Source organism: Cetorhinus maximus, chromosome 8 (assembly GCF_964194155.1).
Source record: "Cetorhinus maximus chromosome 8, sCetMax3.hap1.1, whole genome shotgun sequence".
Taxonomy (NCBI): Eukaryota; Metazoa; Chordata; class Chondrichthyes; order Lamniformes; family Cetorhinidae; genus Cetorhinus; species Cetorhinus maximus.
In genome coordinates, this window is record NC_135886.1 from 31,684,477 (window position 1) to 31,701,562 (window position 17,086).

The following is a 17,086-nucleotide window of genomic DNA, read 5'->3' on the forward strand; positions in this document are numbered from 1 at the left end:
CACACTCCATGCCAACTCACCCAGAGTCCACCATGGGGCAACCTCAGGAGCCATGGTGAGATTAAATAAGATAAAGTTCTAAGTGTATATTGCAGACTTCAATTTTTTTAAAGACCCTAATTTTCAAAAAACAATTCAGTACATGTAAACTTCTTCAAGTATTTAATCTCTTAGAAAAACCAACATTTCCTTCAAGTATGTAATCACTATGAAAACAAATACTTCCTTCAAGCACTTATTCCCTTAAAAACAAACATCTTTATTCATAGCCCCACATCAAAGACAGCTAATGTCTTTACAAGCATTTGGAGCCATCAGTCAATCTGTAAACTTACAGGCCACCCCTACTGTGATAAAGATAGGTTGTGGAAGCAGCCAAGTAGCACTAATCCTATAATGATAACTCTCAGGTTTATGTCAACAGACAGCTAGTAAAATTGTTAATCGAGTCACAGCAGGCTGTCTTTTTTCAAAGAATTAAAGTGCTTGGGGATTTAAATGACTTGACAGCTTGATAGTTCCACTGAGCTTATCCACTTTTTACTTACATTCATGTCTACTCTTGACATCTCAAAGGGGAACCTGACCTCTCCCAAAGGAGTACCTTACCTCTCCAATAGGATACCTTACCTCTCCAAAAGAGTACCTTACCTCTCCAAATAACTCTGGCAGCTTTAGACATTTTCCTCAAATGTCTAAAGTCCATGAGTCATGTTTTGGACATCCCAGTAATGAAAATTACATCTGTTTGAAGGTAGCTGCACTTTTACATATGCAGCTTCCTCCGTGAACCACAGGGGTACTACAACTCACCCCCATTGCCCCTGGAAAAAATAGTGGGTGCCAGGTTCAGGGACAGGACTTGTGGAATCGGGGCACCAGTGCCATTGTGGCTAAGGTGCGGAGCCCTTCCAGCATTGAGAAAATTTGGGTCTGAGTCTCAAATTACTGTTTTGTGCATCTATTTCCTCCTCAGGGTGTCATCCCATCATTTGTATTTATTCAATTCATTTGAGTTTTTAATTTTTTTTTAGATTTTAGTCACTCAATTAATGTAAAAAGATAAATAATGAATTACCAAAATATGAATGGATCCTAATCAGTTTAGAAAAGATTATTACAGGTTTTCAGTGCTGTATTCATAACACTCATACACTTTCATCATTAATAAAATGATTATATTAAGGATGTTGTTGCATTATTTTCAGGTCTGGAGTAAACGATCAGGCAATGTCACATATCAATATAATATAACCAGTCTAATAGGTCCTAAAAATCCTCAGGGATTTCAGTAGACTGTTGCCCGCTGAGCAAAAATTTCTGCCCATAGTTTTCAAATTCAAGCCAATCACGGTAATAAAGTACAGATCTTACGAAGCCATTTGTCTCTACCAGCTTATCTTCCTGTAGGAATCTATTATTCCCCAGCTTAAACCTATAAGGGTAATTTTATGACCCTCTCCATCACAGATGGGACTTTGCACACAGCCTCTACACATACCAGAAAATTGGAGGCTCACTGTCCACAATTTTCCTTCCTCTGTAATCAGTGGATGAAAAATCATCGTTGCATGTCCATAATATTTTGCTATGTGCTGCTGCATGAACACATTTATGATGTTACTACACACAGCATTTTATTGGCCCGTAACTTCCGTGCTCCCCAGCGTCAGATTTGGGGGGGTACCCCAAAGATGTGCTGGGGAATCCCTTGGGGAAGTTCCCAGGTAAAGGTTTGCACGGCAATTGCCCGGAAGTGCATACTTTCTCTGGACAATTTTGCTGTGCTAGGAACCATCCAAAAATGTGATTTAAATCACAAACTTCTGATGGTTCCACAGGGGTTACACCAATAGTTACTCAGAAAAAATTAGAAGAATTAAAACCTCTTCTAACTTCTGAGTAACTATTGTAAAAGCCCAGACCGAACCCATGGGACTCCCCTTACACCCCGCACCCCCCCGGCCTCCGAACACCTCCAACCCTCGAATCCCTCAACCATGACCTCCGACATCCCCCACCCTCTGACACCCCCACCCCCCTGACCTCTGATGCTCCCCACCCCTCTAATTACTCCGACACCCCCCCACTCCCCCGGACTCCAACAGCCTCCACTCCCCCGAATTCTGACAGCCCCCACACCCCCCCAAACTCCGACAGCCCCTGCCCAAATGCCCAGACCCCCCTCCACCCGAACACCCAGAACCACCCCTCCTCCCCACCTGAACACCAAGACCACTCTCCCGGGCTTCTGAACCAATCAACACCACCCCTTGGACCTCCGACCCAACCACCCCACAATGCCCTGGACCTCCGATCAACCTCTGCAATGCCACCCTGGACTGCCCCCGGACATCCCAACCCCCCCCAAATCCTATCCACTTACCTCAGACATTTATCTTCTCTCTGATCTGTCTATTTCCCTGGCCTTCTAAACTTACCTGCCTTATGGCAGCAAGTGCTGTGAGAAAGGGGGCATGGCCTCCTTGAATCCACCGGAGCTAGACTTGTCTGGGGCCTTCGAGGAGTCTTTTGATGCAGGCCCCAAGTAAGTCTGGCAAATGGAAGTGTCAACGTAACTTTCAAGACCAGGTAAGTAGGTATTTATTTCTTCTAATTCCTGCGGGCCAGCACATTCTGACGCTTGTTGGAGGTTACGGCCCATTATTTACATTCCACAATTCAGGGCCCACATACCAGTGAATGATATATTAGTATTTCTAGTAAATGTAGTGATATCAAATAAAGTACTAATTTTTAATAGTGCACTATCATTAGCCAAAACCTTTGCCTTCTTGGTTACTGATTTTGCCACTTAAGCAGATGCATGAGTGTTAAAAACGATTCTCTCGTTACTAAACTTTTGGCTCTAGGAATTACAAGTAAAATCATTGTCAGCATTTAAACCTTGCATTTGATTCCATTCTGCAAGATTTGATTGGTGGCACTCTTCATTTCTTGATTGATTGTGTATTTTTCCTCCACAGAATTTCCTTCGCTGTCAAAACAACAAGACAAATTACAACTTAGTCTGTGAGACTCTGCAGTTCTTGGATATTATGTGTGGAAGCACCACTGGAGGCCTGGGGCTGTTGGGACTGTACATCAATGAACATAATGTGTTACTTATTATTCAGACACTGGAAACGCTAACAGAGTACTGCCAGGGACCATGTACTGAAAACCAGGTACATATTATCCCCATTATTTCTGAACTATGTCATGTATGTACCAATCATAGATGGCGGCTTCCATTTGGCACATTAGTACGATCAAAGAAAAGGATAAGGTTTAAAACTGCAAAACAAAAATGTACTTGTGCCAATTTTGCTGTTTCACTTTCTCAGTTGGTTTTACTAGCAGGAAGTTATCTGGACCCAGTAGATAAGGATTGATCCTGAGTGTTAGGTCAGCAGATTGGGACAAGATTTTTTAAATACATTTTTATACAGCCAAGAAATTCAGTGCAGAGATTGGTTCAACTATAACAAGGACTTTTCACTGGTGTAAAAGCTGCTTCAAGGATGTTAATCATAACAACTGTTAAAAAAAAAATCAACACATGAAAACATATGAAAACAGAAAATGCTGGAAACATTCAGTAGATCAGGCAGCAAATGTGGAGAGAGAGGGACAGTGGGCGGAATTTAATCCAGTCCGTTGCAGCACGATCCATGATGGCTGCGCCCACTTAATCACTGCAGAGGTCCTGTGTCCGCCTTCCAGCAGTGGCAAAATCCTCCCCCGATTAACTCGGAGGGCGATAGGGGCCACCACCAGTGGGATGTCAGTTAGGCTCATTAATGAGCCATTGGACACCCTTTATCCCTTAGCTCACTGCAATTCAGTGGTGGCTCAGAGTCTCTCATTACCAGGCACTCTGTACCCGATCCAGAGGGTTGGGGGGGCGGGCACTGAAAACCACCCAACGCCTTTGCCTCCAATCCCCCTGCCCTCTCCTCTCCTGTGACTCCCACCTCACAATTCCCATCCTGCTCTCACTCACCTTTGGTCTGGGGCCCCTCAGCAACCCTGGGCCTGCAGTACCTGCAGCCACCACTGCTCCAGGTGGCGCTGACAGCAATGTGGAGCTGCTGGCCTCTGATTGGCTGGCTTCTGTCAGGCTTCTGAATCTTGGGGTAGGCTCGACAGTGGCCACTTAAAGGACACTTAGCTCCGTTGGGCACCCTGCATGAAACTGATGGGGCTTCCTGGCCAGTTTCCGACCGATGGGGTGAGACCCCCGAAGGTCAATTAAATTCTGGCCAGTTAGTAATTCAGGTTACTGACTTTTCATCAGAATGTAGTTGATGGGTAGCCTGTTAAACAATTGTTTAAATCTAATCTTTGTAAAATAGGAAATTGCTCAGGTACTGAGTCATTATCAATCAATGCTGCAATCCTTAGTGATTTCATAGTAGGAATGACTGACAAAAGGAAGCATCATGCTAGCCTGTGAGTGCTTCTGCTAGATTTATATGCATTAAAGTCTTTAAAAATATGAACTGTACTCTTTTGCTTATATCAGTAGATGCAAAGCACAGCTTTAATAAGATAAGTAATTCTGAATGTGTTTCCTACTTACACCTGCGAGGTATTTCAGCAGCCTTTTTGATTTTTCATTGTCTAGACTTGCATTGTATCTCATGAGTGTAATGGCATTGATATTATCACTGCACTGATCCTGAATGATATCAGCCCACTCTGCAAGTACAGGATGGACCTAGTACTACTGCTAAAGGTAAGGAGAGGTCTGGTCCAAAACATTGATAGTAGATTTGACCCAATATGTTCAATGTAACCCATGGTATTGTAGATGCAGTACAAAAGGTATTGGGCTAAGTAGAAATTGAACAACAAGGTAGTGACACAAGTGCAGAATTCAGATATGAACATTAACAAGAACAGACATTTATTTATTCATACCCATTCCATTTCAGAATAGAGATTTATTTTTTATTTGTGAGGTTGTGGACTCTCAATGGCTGTTTCAAATTATATTTAAACTCATTGGGAATAATTTTTACATTGGGTGATGGTATAAAATTATACTTGGTATATATCCCTTCTGACAAATGGTCACAATGCCTACCAATGTAGAATCTATGCCAAATGACTCTTGCGTAGAAACGATAAGTCATGCACATGAGGTTGAATGATAGAAAGGAGTTATATTTATATTGCGCCTTTCATGACCATCTCAAAGCACTTTTGAAGTGTAGTCAATGTTGTAATGTCAGAAATACAGCACAGCAATTCCCAGTAAGTGATAATGACCATATAACCTTTTTTTTTAGTGATGTTGATTGAGGGATAAATATTGACCTGACACAGGGGCTAACTCCCCTGCTGTTCTTTGAAATAGTGGACCTTTCATGTCCATATGTGAGAGGACCAATGGGGCCTCGGGTTAACAACTCACCCGAAAGGCAGCATCTGCAACATGCAGCACTCCATCAGTACTGCACTGGAGTGTCATGATTGATTTTTGTACTCAAATCTTGGACTGGAAATTGAATCCACAATCACCTGGCTCGGAGGTGAGAGTGCACCAACTGCATCGCTGCTGACACAAAAAACTACCTAGCTTCTCACCCTTTAAAAGGTTGTCCTTCTTATGATGCATTGGTGTATGTAAAGCAGGAAAATTCAGGTGAAAAAAAAATAGAAAAATGAATATACATCATAAAATCCATGGGATATACTTTCTAAATGAATAGCAGATTTGTGAGATTAGATCCTGGGAAAGTTTTCATTCAAGCATGTTTATCTTTTCTTTCAGAGAGTGCCAGTTAGCTACATTAAATACTCAGCTAATATATTTAATACTTTTACTAATAGGACAATGCTTCAAAGCTTTTACTTGGACTCATGGAGAGTAGGCATGACAGTGAGAATGCAGAGAGAATCCTCTTCAATATGAGGCCCCAGGAACTGGTGAGAGTGTTAAACTGTTGTTGAAAAAAATGTATTTATGGTCATAAATCTTGAACTCAAGCATATCGCTTTGTGAGGGTTCACTACTGAGCCGTTGAAATGGGTTAGCTAAACATGTGAAATAAAAACAGAATAAACTGGATACAGTCAGCAAGTCAGGCAACATCTGCAGAGAGAGAAAGGTAAGGCTAACATTTCAGGTCGATGATCTTTTGCTTCATCAGAACCTTGATGTTTGATGAAAAGTTATCGATCGTCACAGATGTTGCTTGACTAACTGAGTATTTACAACATTTTCTATTTCATTTCCGTTTCTAGCATCTGCACTTTTTTGCTATTGTCTAGCTGAAGAACTGTCCTTACAATGTAACATTTGCAAAGGAAAATAGAGAATTACAAAACTTTTGTCATGCAAACTACAGTGGTATTGAAGAAAAGAAGGAACTTGTATTTATGTAGTCTTTCACGTCCTCAGAACAATCCAAACACTGAACACCCAATTAAGTATAAATATAGTCACTGTCGTGAATACGACAGCCAATATTGCATGTAACAGTACCTCACTAACAGCAAATTAGATGTTATATAGTGCCATAAGATCTTTAAGATTCACTTGAATAGGCAGATAGGGTGCAGTTTAATGTCACATCCAAAAGATGCAATAGTCAATCAGTACTGCACGATTGTGGCAGACTAGATTAAATACTTAAGCAGTGACATTCTGTCTCAGAGGCAAGAATAGCAATGTATCAATGTTTTTGCATGCAAAGCACCTTGTAAATTATAAGAAGGTGGATTTTTAAAAATTCTTTATGCCTGATGAAAGAATTCAGAAAACTTGTGTTCTTCAGCTGAATTAACCCTGTAAAAGGAATTGCTTTTAGAATACATTTCAAGTCAAACAGCATGACAAGCTCTCTACTCTAATATAAAAGCAAATTACTGCAGATGCTGGAAATTTGAAATAAAAGCAGAAAATGCTGGAAAAACTCAGCAGGCCTGGCACCATCTGTGAAGAGAGAAACGGAGTTAACGTTTCGAGTCCATAAGACTCTTCTTCAGAGCTCAGACTCAAAACGTTAACTCCATTTCTCTCCCCACAGATGCTGCCAGGCCTGCTGGGTTTTTCCAGCATTTTCTGCTTTTATCTCTAGTCTAATAATTTGAATTAAAGGTATCTTTGTTAGGGGTACACTGGCAGTTGATAGCTCCCAGAAAGAATGCACTCTTCACTGTTAAAACCTTTGGCATATGCTATAAATTGATGGGCGGCATTTTCTCGGTGGCGCTCTATTCCCAGCAGTAGAATGGGAAGTGGGCGGCACCTTCGTTTTCACGTCAGGAGCCAGCTCCCATGTGATTCTAATTAAAATTTATAAGAGCTGAATGAAGCACGGGAGGACACATGGCGGGGAAAGCTTTACATGGCGACACCCACCGTCAGCTGACAATGCAGCACATACGGGCAGGCAGTGAAAGAGCCTCCTGGACAAACAGGGAAGCTCTCCATCATGGCCATAGCCCTGCTGCCAAACTCCACTACCTCAGAAATCTCTTTTTTTTTCAGTTCAGCAGGTCATGGCCCTGACACCCCCCTCCCCCCGCCTCTCCCCCCATCAAAGTATTCATGGCATACAAATGTATTACATGTAGGAACTCGCCATGGGGTGGCATGAGGCCCGACATGCCACTACCATGCCACCGACTTAATCTCTGCATCCTAACTCGCTGTCGGGAAATGGGAATTTCGGCTCCTGCCTAATTAAGTCACCCCACCCGCCACATTTCCCGCTCTTACAGGCCCCATAAAATGCCGTATGATGGTTTCACTGTTATGACAAAGGAATATATGAAAGAAATAAAAGTGGCACATGGTGACATATGCTGATGTGACTGCAAGTATTTAATTATTCCCACCTCTTGAATTATGCCCTTTAAGGTTAACGTTATAATTAAGGCCTACCACCAAGACGAAGAATGTGACAATTCAGAAGTTTCCCCAAGAGATGTGGGACACAACATTTATATTTTAGCCTTACAGGTAATGTTGTTACTATTTGGTTCTTTGAAAATTACTGTTTCATTTTCTTTTTTCTTTATGTGTCTTGAAGTACAGAAAGTAGTGAAGAGACAATATGATGTCAAGTGGAAAATAAATACTAGCATGGACTGTTTGGGCTGAATGGCCTGTTTCTGTACCTTATACCCAATGTAATTCTATATAAGCATGCTAACAGCTGTGTTGGGGTGTGCTACAAGGATCAATGGGAGGAGATAGATCATGGATCACCAGCTGTTTTTGGTGGAATATTAGGCTATTCAAATGACAACTGTGAAATACCCAGAATCAGCACATATGTTTGAATTGAACTGATGTGCTCATCATTCAAGCGTTTGCAGTAGTCTTTCCCTGAAATGTGTAGCTGCAAAAATATGGACCCCAAAAGAATAAAGTGAGGTGGAGGAGGAGGAAGAAAATAAACATTCCAGATAAAATTGAGCATGTCCACATTGTTACCGAGTACAGGCAGCAGAATCTCTAAATGATGAAAGTGTACCCAACACCACGTTTATGTCTGATGAACATAGGACTTTTCCAGCACATACATTGGTTACACTGTTGGCTTTTTCAAACTCTTTTCGCTGTTGATGTTGATGGCATATGCAGTGGGGCAGTGCCATTACCTCATCATAAATAGTGACACCGGTGAGATCAAAGATTCTCTAAACTTTTACTGTCTATTCCAGTTGTCCCGACACAACAAACAGCTCCAGCAGCTACTGAAGCCGGTCAAACGGGTACAAGAGGAAGTGGATGAAGGTATTTCAATGGTGAGCCAGTGAAAATTTAATGAACAAGAATCATTGCATAAAATTGTTGACTAAGTATATGCCCCAAAGATTTCTCAGAGTGTTCAATTAGAATTTGAGGTAATCAGGCCAGTATAAGAGTTTGCACTTCCTGAGATCAGATGCAGGTTACCTTTTTGTTAAAGCCATATTTTGTTGGGATATATTTTGACAGATTGTGTAGCCCATTTACAATTAGAGGTCCCAAGAATATACTCCGTACCAAGGAAGGTTTTCCCATGTGTGTTTGTATTAGATGGGGTTTTGATGGTAATTTGCCTCTTTTAGTTTTAATTGAGAGATTACCCATTTAGCTCTATAATTAATGACCTATGAACAAAATTGGATTCTCAGCAGTTGCACCTTTCAAAGTTGTACTTTTAATTTTGTTGGTCAGTTTTCAATAAAAGAGGAAAACAGCCATTCTCCCATTTTTCTTTAGAAGATGAATATCATGGCAACTTTGTAAACAGTTGAAAAAACACACTGCCCAGCAAAATGCTTATTATCTTAGTGTAACCACACAAACAACAACTTTCATTTTTAAAGTGCCTTTACCATTCACTGAAAAACATCCCAAGACAGAGGCATAATCAAAATTAAATGAATGCTGTGCCTAAGGAGGTGCTACTGGGATGGTCAAAGAGACAGGTTTTAAGGGGTTGGGTGGGGTGTTCTCAAAGGAGATGGAAAGGAAGGATGAGCATTGGAAATTGGAGGAGCCTTAAGAATTCCAGAGCATAACATGCCCTCTGAACAATAGCATCACCAGTAAAATGATGCCTGATATCCCTCAAAGTCTCCAAGTGAGTGAAAAAGTGAGAATAATTTGTACACTTAAAAAAAAATCAGTCTCTCACTTATAATCTAACTTAATCAAATTTTGGTCATGTATAGTGATCTCAAGTGTTTCTTTGCACGTAATGTGCACTATAGAAGTAGAAATTATGTTGTTGATTATTAAAAACAATGCTAGGTTTTAATATTGGAACCAACCCGTGGCAGCATCCATGAAGCATTCTGCTGAAACTGGGGAAATGGCATTCAATTAAGAAACAGCCCATTCATTATCATAACTTGGAAGTATATTCTTAGTAGTTTAGGTAACCATTTAATTTAATCAATGCCTTTGCTCGCAAAAGCTATATAGTAATATATCCTGCCTGCAGAATTGCAGGGTTTCTGTGGCAGTAAATTTAAGCAAATTAAATTTCCATTAAAACCAAATAGTATTCTGAGGCAGTAATGTGATTCTGATATACAAAATAACTTTCAACTTACATAGAATTACTCTTCTGAAAATAACAGGTATAGAAATGCAGCTCCCAATTTTGTTCTAAATGTTTTCCTGCGTCTGTGTTTTGGTTATGTACAGTAAGCAACTTGGGACATTTTCCTAGCATACAGATGATATGCAAATTTAATTTTTTTGATGTTACTGAAACTATCAGGTGTCATTGATCGTCATGCACTGGCATCTTGGCATAAAAAATGCTCTTTTTGTATAAAAGTTTTCATTTAATTTTGCTTGTGGGATGTATAATCTAATGAGGTGAGCTGCACATACCTGGTTTTTATAGAAGTCCTGATGCAAAAAAAGTCATTATAAAGTAATATGTGAAGCAACATGTGCAAAAAAGGATAGGGCTAAAAATGTTCAGACTCCAATTCAGGATATCAGATAAACAACAGTAATATATGCTCAGATTGATGATTTAATGGATTTTCCTATGTTTTTCAAGCTTATGCTGAACAACATGCAAATGCTGAAAACAGGTCATCAGGAGCAACACGAAGAGGAGGACCCCTTGACCTACTATTCAAACCACACAGCACAAATAGAGGTAGAGTCTTAACAAATGTTTGTTCAATCTGTGGGCCTGGTGATTTCCAGTTAAGCTGCTCCACCAAGATCAATAAGCACCTTATTATTGGCAAAAGACCCTGGATGAAGTCCATAAAGTAGTATTTTTATACCAGTACAAATCAAATGAAATGCAGATTATAGCACTGTTTTACAATTGTGTGTCTTACATGGTTTCTGTTGATGAAGGAACACTAGACAACTAGAATCATTTGCAAGGCTGTGGTAGGCATTGTGTAGAGCTGTCCGACTTCAATAATGCTCTGAGGTCTGCCATATCATTTCAACATCAAAAATAAATGAATGCTCATTACAAACCTTTTTCAGTTTATTCAAATAAAAGCCAACATAATGAAATGTTTGTTACTTACTCATATTTCTCTAATTCCATTCTTGTTGAAAAGAATTCTGAAGTATCTTTTATTCTACAGTGTCTTTTAATCTTTTTAAGATGATCTATTCCAGGATGAATCCCACTGGGATGTTAATTGTAATTAGTTGTAAATAGGATAAAACCAATTACGAAGCAATAGTGGAAGTTTAAAAACTTGCACAATTGTGGTTTGGTTTATTCAACATCTGGAAGTATGAGCTTTTATCATACATTTATGCTGCCTTCTTGGTCAAATAGGTTATTTGATTATAAAAATCTATAGTAAGAAGCTCTTGAGCACCTCTTAGAGGATTCCTTTAGATCAACCCTAATAGGTCAATTACTGTTCTCAATGAAGGGAACTGGTCAAAAATATAAAATGCTGAGAAAACAAAACCTCCAAAACCCATTTGAACCCCTAGGTGCAATTTTGATTGGCAACTCATTCTAACATGTGTATATTATCTGATGTGTAATCACTCCTAGATTTCTATTATTTACTACCTAGCGCAATTTGAAATACTTCATGAAAAGCTATGATGGACACTTTCGAGTGGTTGAAATCATGTAACAGAAACTAGTAGGACTGGTAGAAAACATGAAAGGGTGATGGCGTTCTTAACTGCTGTACGTGCAAATGATTTCAGCAATTTAGAATCAATGATCAATGGAGGCTCTTTGATGGCCACAAGTAACCAACTCAAAGCACATCCAGTGGACAAGTAAAACCAAGTTTAATCATTTTGAATGTTTAAAGTGTAAACAGAAGTTTTCAAAGTTGTGCTTATTTTCAGGAGCTTATTTTTATCCATTTTTAAGATACTAAAAATTTGGGACCATGCAGCTGTTATGGCTATGTGATGTCAGTCTGTTTAACTGCATTTTCCTATTGTGGTTGTGGTCACTAGATTATTCGGAATGACCGAAACATGGAGCAGATTGTATTCCCCGTGCCAAGTATTTGTGAATATCTAACAATTGATTCAAAGCACAGAGTGCTCAACACCACAGAGCAGGATGAACAAGGCAGCAAAGTCAGCGACTTCTTTGAAAAGACCAATTTTTTGTACAACGAGATGATTTGGCAAAAGAAACTCAGAAGTAAGACAATTTTGAAAGATCTTCTTTATCTTTCAGTGTCAGTTCAAAGACTTATTGTTGTCTCGAATTTGTGTTACGAGAAAGAGAATTTGCTGCCTGGAGACACTGGACTGATTCAGTGTTTGCAAAAAGGAGCGATGATGCTTTGTACTTTTACAGTTGTTCTGGGAGAAAAGGGAAACAGTAAAAGGTTCCAAACTCTAGAGCATACAAATTAAAAATTAGGAGTGTAGAATTTAGAAAAGCTGTTTCACACAAATGAATTTAATGTCCTACTAGGTAATTCTTATGCAACAATTAAGGCATATATGGTGGTTCCTGTCTGCCTATTTATTTTAAGATAGTCAAGGAATTTATGTCAATGCATTCACCAATATTAATAATAAATCACAACGAAAATTAAAACTCAAAAAAGGTTAATGATATGAAGATAGCAGAGAATGCCATACAATCAAAATTGCCTTTGTGAAATGACAGAGGTTAAATACAATGTTGAAATAGGTCTTGATCTTAAGGAAAATAATTTGATCACAGATTCTTTCAGAATAATTTCACTTTAGGGAGTCTATTATGCTGTAACCTCTCCAGTCTGCAATGCAATCTCCAAGTCATTTCTGGATTTTGAAATTTCCTGGATTATAGAATGATGTTAAAATGCCTGACCACAAGTTTGTAAACCAGAAGACACTGAAGATATAGTATGCAGTAAGTGGCAGATGTGAGGCACCAGGTCCCTGGACATACACAGGCGTCAGTGACACTGGTTCTCAGTCATCTGCAGGAATGGCAGGCGGTGTTTATAAACCCTGGTGTCACCAGGCGTTGACCAGCCACAGCTCACTGTCGTTCCTGGGCAGCGTGTGCGGGAGCCTCTGCTGCTCCTTCTTCATGAGGTTGCTGCTCCTGCCTTTGCATGGCCAGGAGCCTCAGTCACTCTCTCCTCCGCCTTTTACGGTCTCTGTAGGCTATCAGGCAGACAGCCAGGTCACCAGGATCCAAGATCCTGGCATGGTCCTCCTGCAGCATGAAAGGGAGAGAGACATGATTATCATGGCTGTACTTAGCACCTTTCCTGGCCCTGTGTGACCACCCCTTAATGCTTCCCAGAGAGTACTGGCCACCCCTCGGATGGCCAGAGATGAGTTTGCTGCATGGCTGCCCTGTCAACCTGCGACATGGGGGTCACTGGTCAAAACCAGGATGCTGAGATTGCAAGGGGCTGAGAGCACCTCCAGCAGTGACTGCTACATGGCCAGCGTTGGCGAGGAGATTGTACAACGTGTGCAATCCAATTGCTCCATGGTCCAATAAAGTGGTGGCAGACTCGAAGTCTGTGCTGGGGGGTGTGGGGGTGCGGGGTGGGGGCGGGGGGGTGGGTAAGGTATGGAGTGCTTGCTGGCCCTTTGGTGCCTCCGCAATGCTTGCATGGGCGGGCAGGCTAGGTGCCTGACCCCAATCATATCACTGTCGCTGCACCTGATCTGTCTTAGTTGCAGAGGCACGATCAGTTTATACAAGTGTCCCTAATGCATGGCCACTCCCCTCGCTTACCCTGCCCCCCACCTCGATTGCCTGCGCGTGGGATGCCGTGCCAGGGCGGCACTTGAACCCCCCCCCTTCCTCTCAGCTCCAAGGCTGGCCAGCACTTGCCCCTGTACACCCCCCCCTCAAAAGCCATCCAATGGTTGCCCCCAGTGCCCCTGAGGCCTCTAAACAACGGCCGAGCTGTGGATAACGCTGCTGCGCGGTCACCTCAGTCCCCCCGCAAAGTGAAGGCCGCCAATTACACATCACCTGCGTGTTGCTGTGAAACATGTCAACGTGCTTTCCCGCCGACGTGGACGGACAATACGGCGGGGTTCCAAGACCCTGGCGGGATGGCCTTTGAATTATATGCTAATGTATTACAATTAGCTCCCTGCTGACCAATGGCGGGAAACGCAGCCCGCCGTCGGTGTGCTGAGCGGACAATCGTGACCTGCCTTCGCGCCGTCATGAAGCAGGTCACGCCATATTTTCCATGCACGCCACAGATCACACCCGCTGCCAGCAGACGTAGAAAGTTGCACCCGTAGGAACACTGGAAAAGGTGCCAAATTTTTACAATAATTTTACCAGAACTGAGAGGGTGCAACTGTTGGGAAACACTGAACAGCCTGGGACTATATTCTCTCAGAAAATAGAAGACTGAGAGGTGACCTAATAGAGTTCTTTAAAGATATGAAGTGCTGTATTAGGGTACATATAGAGAATGTTTCAGCTTGTGGTAGGATCGAAAACTAGGGCCCATAAATGTAAAAAAGTTGCTAATAAATCCAATAAGGCCTTAAGGAGAAGTTTCTTTACAAATTGGACTGATGAAGCAAATAGTTGCATTTAGGGGGAAGCTAGATAAGTACATGAGGGAAATAGGAATAAATGGATTGCTGATCAGGTGAAATTAAGTAAATAGAGTAAGAGGAGACTCATAGGGAACATAAATGATAAAAGCAAAAAACTGCGGATGCTGGAAATCCAAAACAAAAACAAAAATACCTGGAAAAACTCAGCAGGTCTGACAGCATCTGCGGAGAGGAACACAGTTAACGTTTTGAGTCCGTATGACTCTTCAACAGAACTAAGGAAAATTAGAAAAGAGGTGAAATATAAGCTGGTTTAAGGGGGCGGTGAGACAGGTAGAGCTGGACAGAGGGCCAGTGATAGGTGGAGATAACCAAAAGATGTCTTAGACAAAAGGACAAAGAGGTATTGAAGGTGTTGATATTATCTAAGGAATGTGATAATAGGTGACATTAAGGGTAGAAAGCAGGACGAGCAAGGTACAGATAGCCCTAGTGGGGGTGGGGGGAAGGGATCGAAATAGGCTAAAAGGTAGAGATAAAACAGTGGATGGAAAAACATTTAAAAATAATGGAAATAGGTGGGAAAAGAAAAATCTATATAAATTATTGGAAAAAAGGGGGATCGGAAAGGGGGTGGGGATGGAGGAGAGAGTTCATGATCTAAAATTGTTGAACTCAATATTCAGTCCGGAAGGCTATAAAGTGCCTAGTCGGAAGATGAGGTGCTGTTCCTCCAGTTTGCGTTGAGCTTCACTGGAACAATGCAGCAGGCCAAGGACGGACATGTGGGCATGAGAGCAGGGTGGAGTGTTGAAATGGCAAGCGACAGGGAGGTCTGGGTCATGCTTGTGGACAGACCGAAGGTGTTCCGCAAAGCGGTCACCCAGTCTGCGTTTGGTCTCTCCAATGTAGAGGAAACCGCATTGGGAGCAGCAAATGCAATAGACTAAATTGAGGGAAATGCAAGTGAAATGCTGCTTCACTTGAAAGGAGTGTTTGGGCCCTTGGACAGTGAGGAGAGGGGAAGTGAAGGGGCAGGTGTTGCACCTTCTGCGGTTGCATGGGAAGGTGCCGTGGGAAGGGGTTGAGGTGTAGGGGGTGATGGAGGAGTGGACCAGGGTGTCCCGGAGGGAACGATCGCTGCGGAACATAAATAATGCTTGTTTTGGTGCTTATGATTCTGCTGCGTAATGGGAGTTCAGTATTCAAGAAAGTTCAGGAGAAATCGTGGTAATGATTAAAATTGAATGTTAATCGAGAATTGAAGCTGTAAATCATTGTGCTTTTATTGATTAAATGGAAGTACTTCCAGCAAGTTTTATTTATAGATTTCAAGTCTTCAGAAGCATTGTCCTTTTTTTTTGTTAGGCATGCCCCTGCTCTACTGGTTCTCCAGGAGGATGTCACTTTGGGGCAGTATCTCTTTCAACTTGGCTGTGTTTATCAATCTGGTCATTGCCTTCTTCTATCCATATGCGGAACCTACTTCAATGGGTAGGTTCATGAATTCATGGAGAGTTTGAATGTTTAAAATGTTCATCTAGATAGATTATGAATGATTGTGAATAATTAGGCTAACATTTAATCAATGATTTTATCTGACTTAAATTTGTAAGGCAAAGTCCGATTACTGCTTCATCTAATTAAAGAGATTAAATTACGTAGTATAATTTGCTATGTACTCTCCTATTACATTTATTTTAATATATGTATTGTCTGTGGTGTGCCTTAATAAAGTCCTAACAGCGCTAATAACAGTTAATAATAATGGAAAATCATGTTGATAAAGACTGTAAGGACCAATTATGTGGTCTGTGTTGTAGAACAATACTGTCTGTTCTTCAACTCTAAACCACAAGCTCCTCTTGCGTTGCTGAGGTGAAGGGATTGGCCATAACCCAGCATACCATAAAGATTGAAAAGAATAAGAAAAAACGCAAGTAGAGAAGACAATAAATTAGAGTTAAATAACATCAAGCTTAGGTTTTCAAAGTCAATGTTAAGTGGTTCCACAGCTGTGTTAACCAAATGTGATGAGGAACTAGAGCAGAACTGCAGGAATGTAAGATGCAGTTAGCTGCTGTCAAGATTGTATTGCAGTTTCCTACAGGCATAAGGCATACATGAATGACTAGACAGAAGGTTACAAAATGCTTTGTTACTTAATTAAATACATTAGGTGAAGAAACATAGCAAAAACCTGTTTTCCATTTTTCTTCTTACAGGGGCCCTGGACTCATCTTTTCTCTCGCTTGTATTTTGGGGTGTAATATGTTTCTCAGTAGTTTCTTTGCTTTCCAAGAGATATGGCCTCAGACCATTAATAATAGCATTGATAATTCGATCTATATATTACATTGGAATAGGCCCCACGTTATTAACACTGGGATTACTTAATGTAAGTATGAAGCTGTTTATTAGAAAAACTTAATGTTGAATTATGCAAAACGTGTACTTGTTTGGATTGAATAAGTGTCAGTTCTACAATATAATCACTATCGCCAAAACAAATGTTCTCCTATAACTATGATTTTCAGTTTATTTTTTATTCAGTTGACTATTTCATTATTTGCTGCAATTGCTGGATAATTATCTAGGGATTCCTAAAAAAAAAAATCA

General features: G+C 40.9%; 1 protein-coding gene across 5 annotated transcripts in view; it reads left to right on the forward strand.

The window, feature by feature from the left end:
- Positions 1 to 17,086, forward strand: part of itpr3 (inositol 1,4,5-trisphosphate receptor, type 3) — a 322,646-nt gene that overhangs the window by 283,039 nt on the left and 22,521 nt on the right. For 4 of the 5 annotated variants that reach the window (XM_078546659.1, XM_078546660.1, XM_078546661.1 and 1 more), the window contains 9 exons: positions 2,988 to 3,188; positions 4,631 to 4,741; positions 5,842 to 5,937; positions 7,877 to 7,978; positions 8,686 to 8,769; positions 10,530 to 10,631; positions 11,933 to 12,125; positions 15,836 to 15,961; positions 16,693 to 16,865. In XM_078546659.1, the coding sequence (XP_078402785.1) occupies positions 2,988 to 3,188; positions 4,631 to 4,741; positions 5,842 to 5,937; positions 7,877 to 7,978; positions 8,686 to 8,769; positions 10,530 to 10,631; positions 11,933 to 12,125; positions 15,836 to 15,961; positions 16,693 to 16,865 (1,188 nt within the window). The remainder of the gene's footprint in view (positions 1 to 2,987; positions 3,189 to 4,630; positions 4,742 to 5,841; positions 5,938 to 7,876; positions 7,979 to 8,685; positions 8,770 to 10,529; positions 10,632 to 11,932; positions 12,126 to 15,835; positions 15,962 to 16,692; positions 16,866 to 17,086) is intronic. The other variant, XM_078546662.1, reaches the window with a different exon arrangement.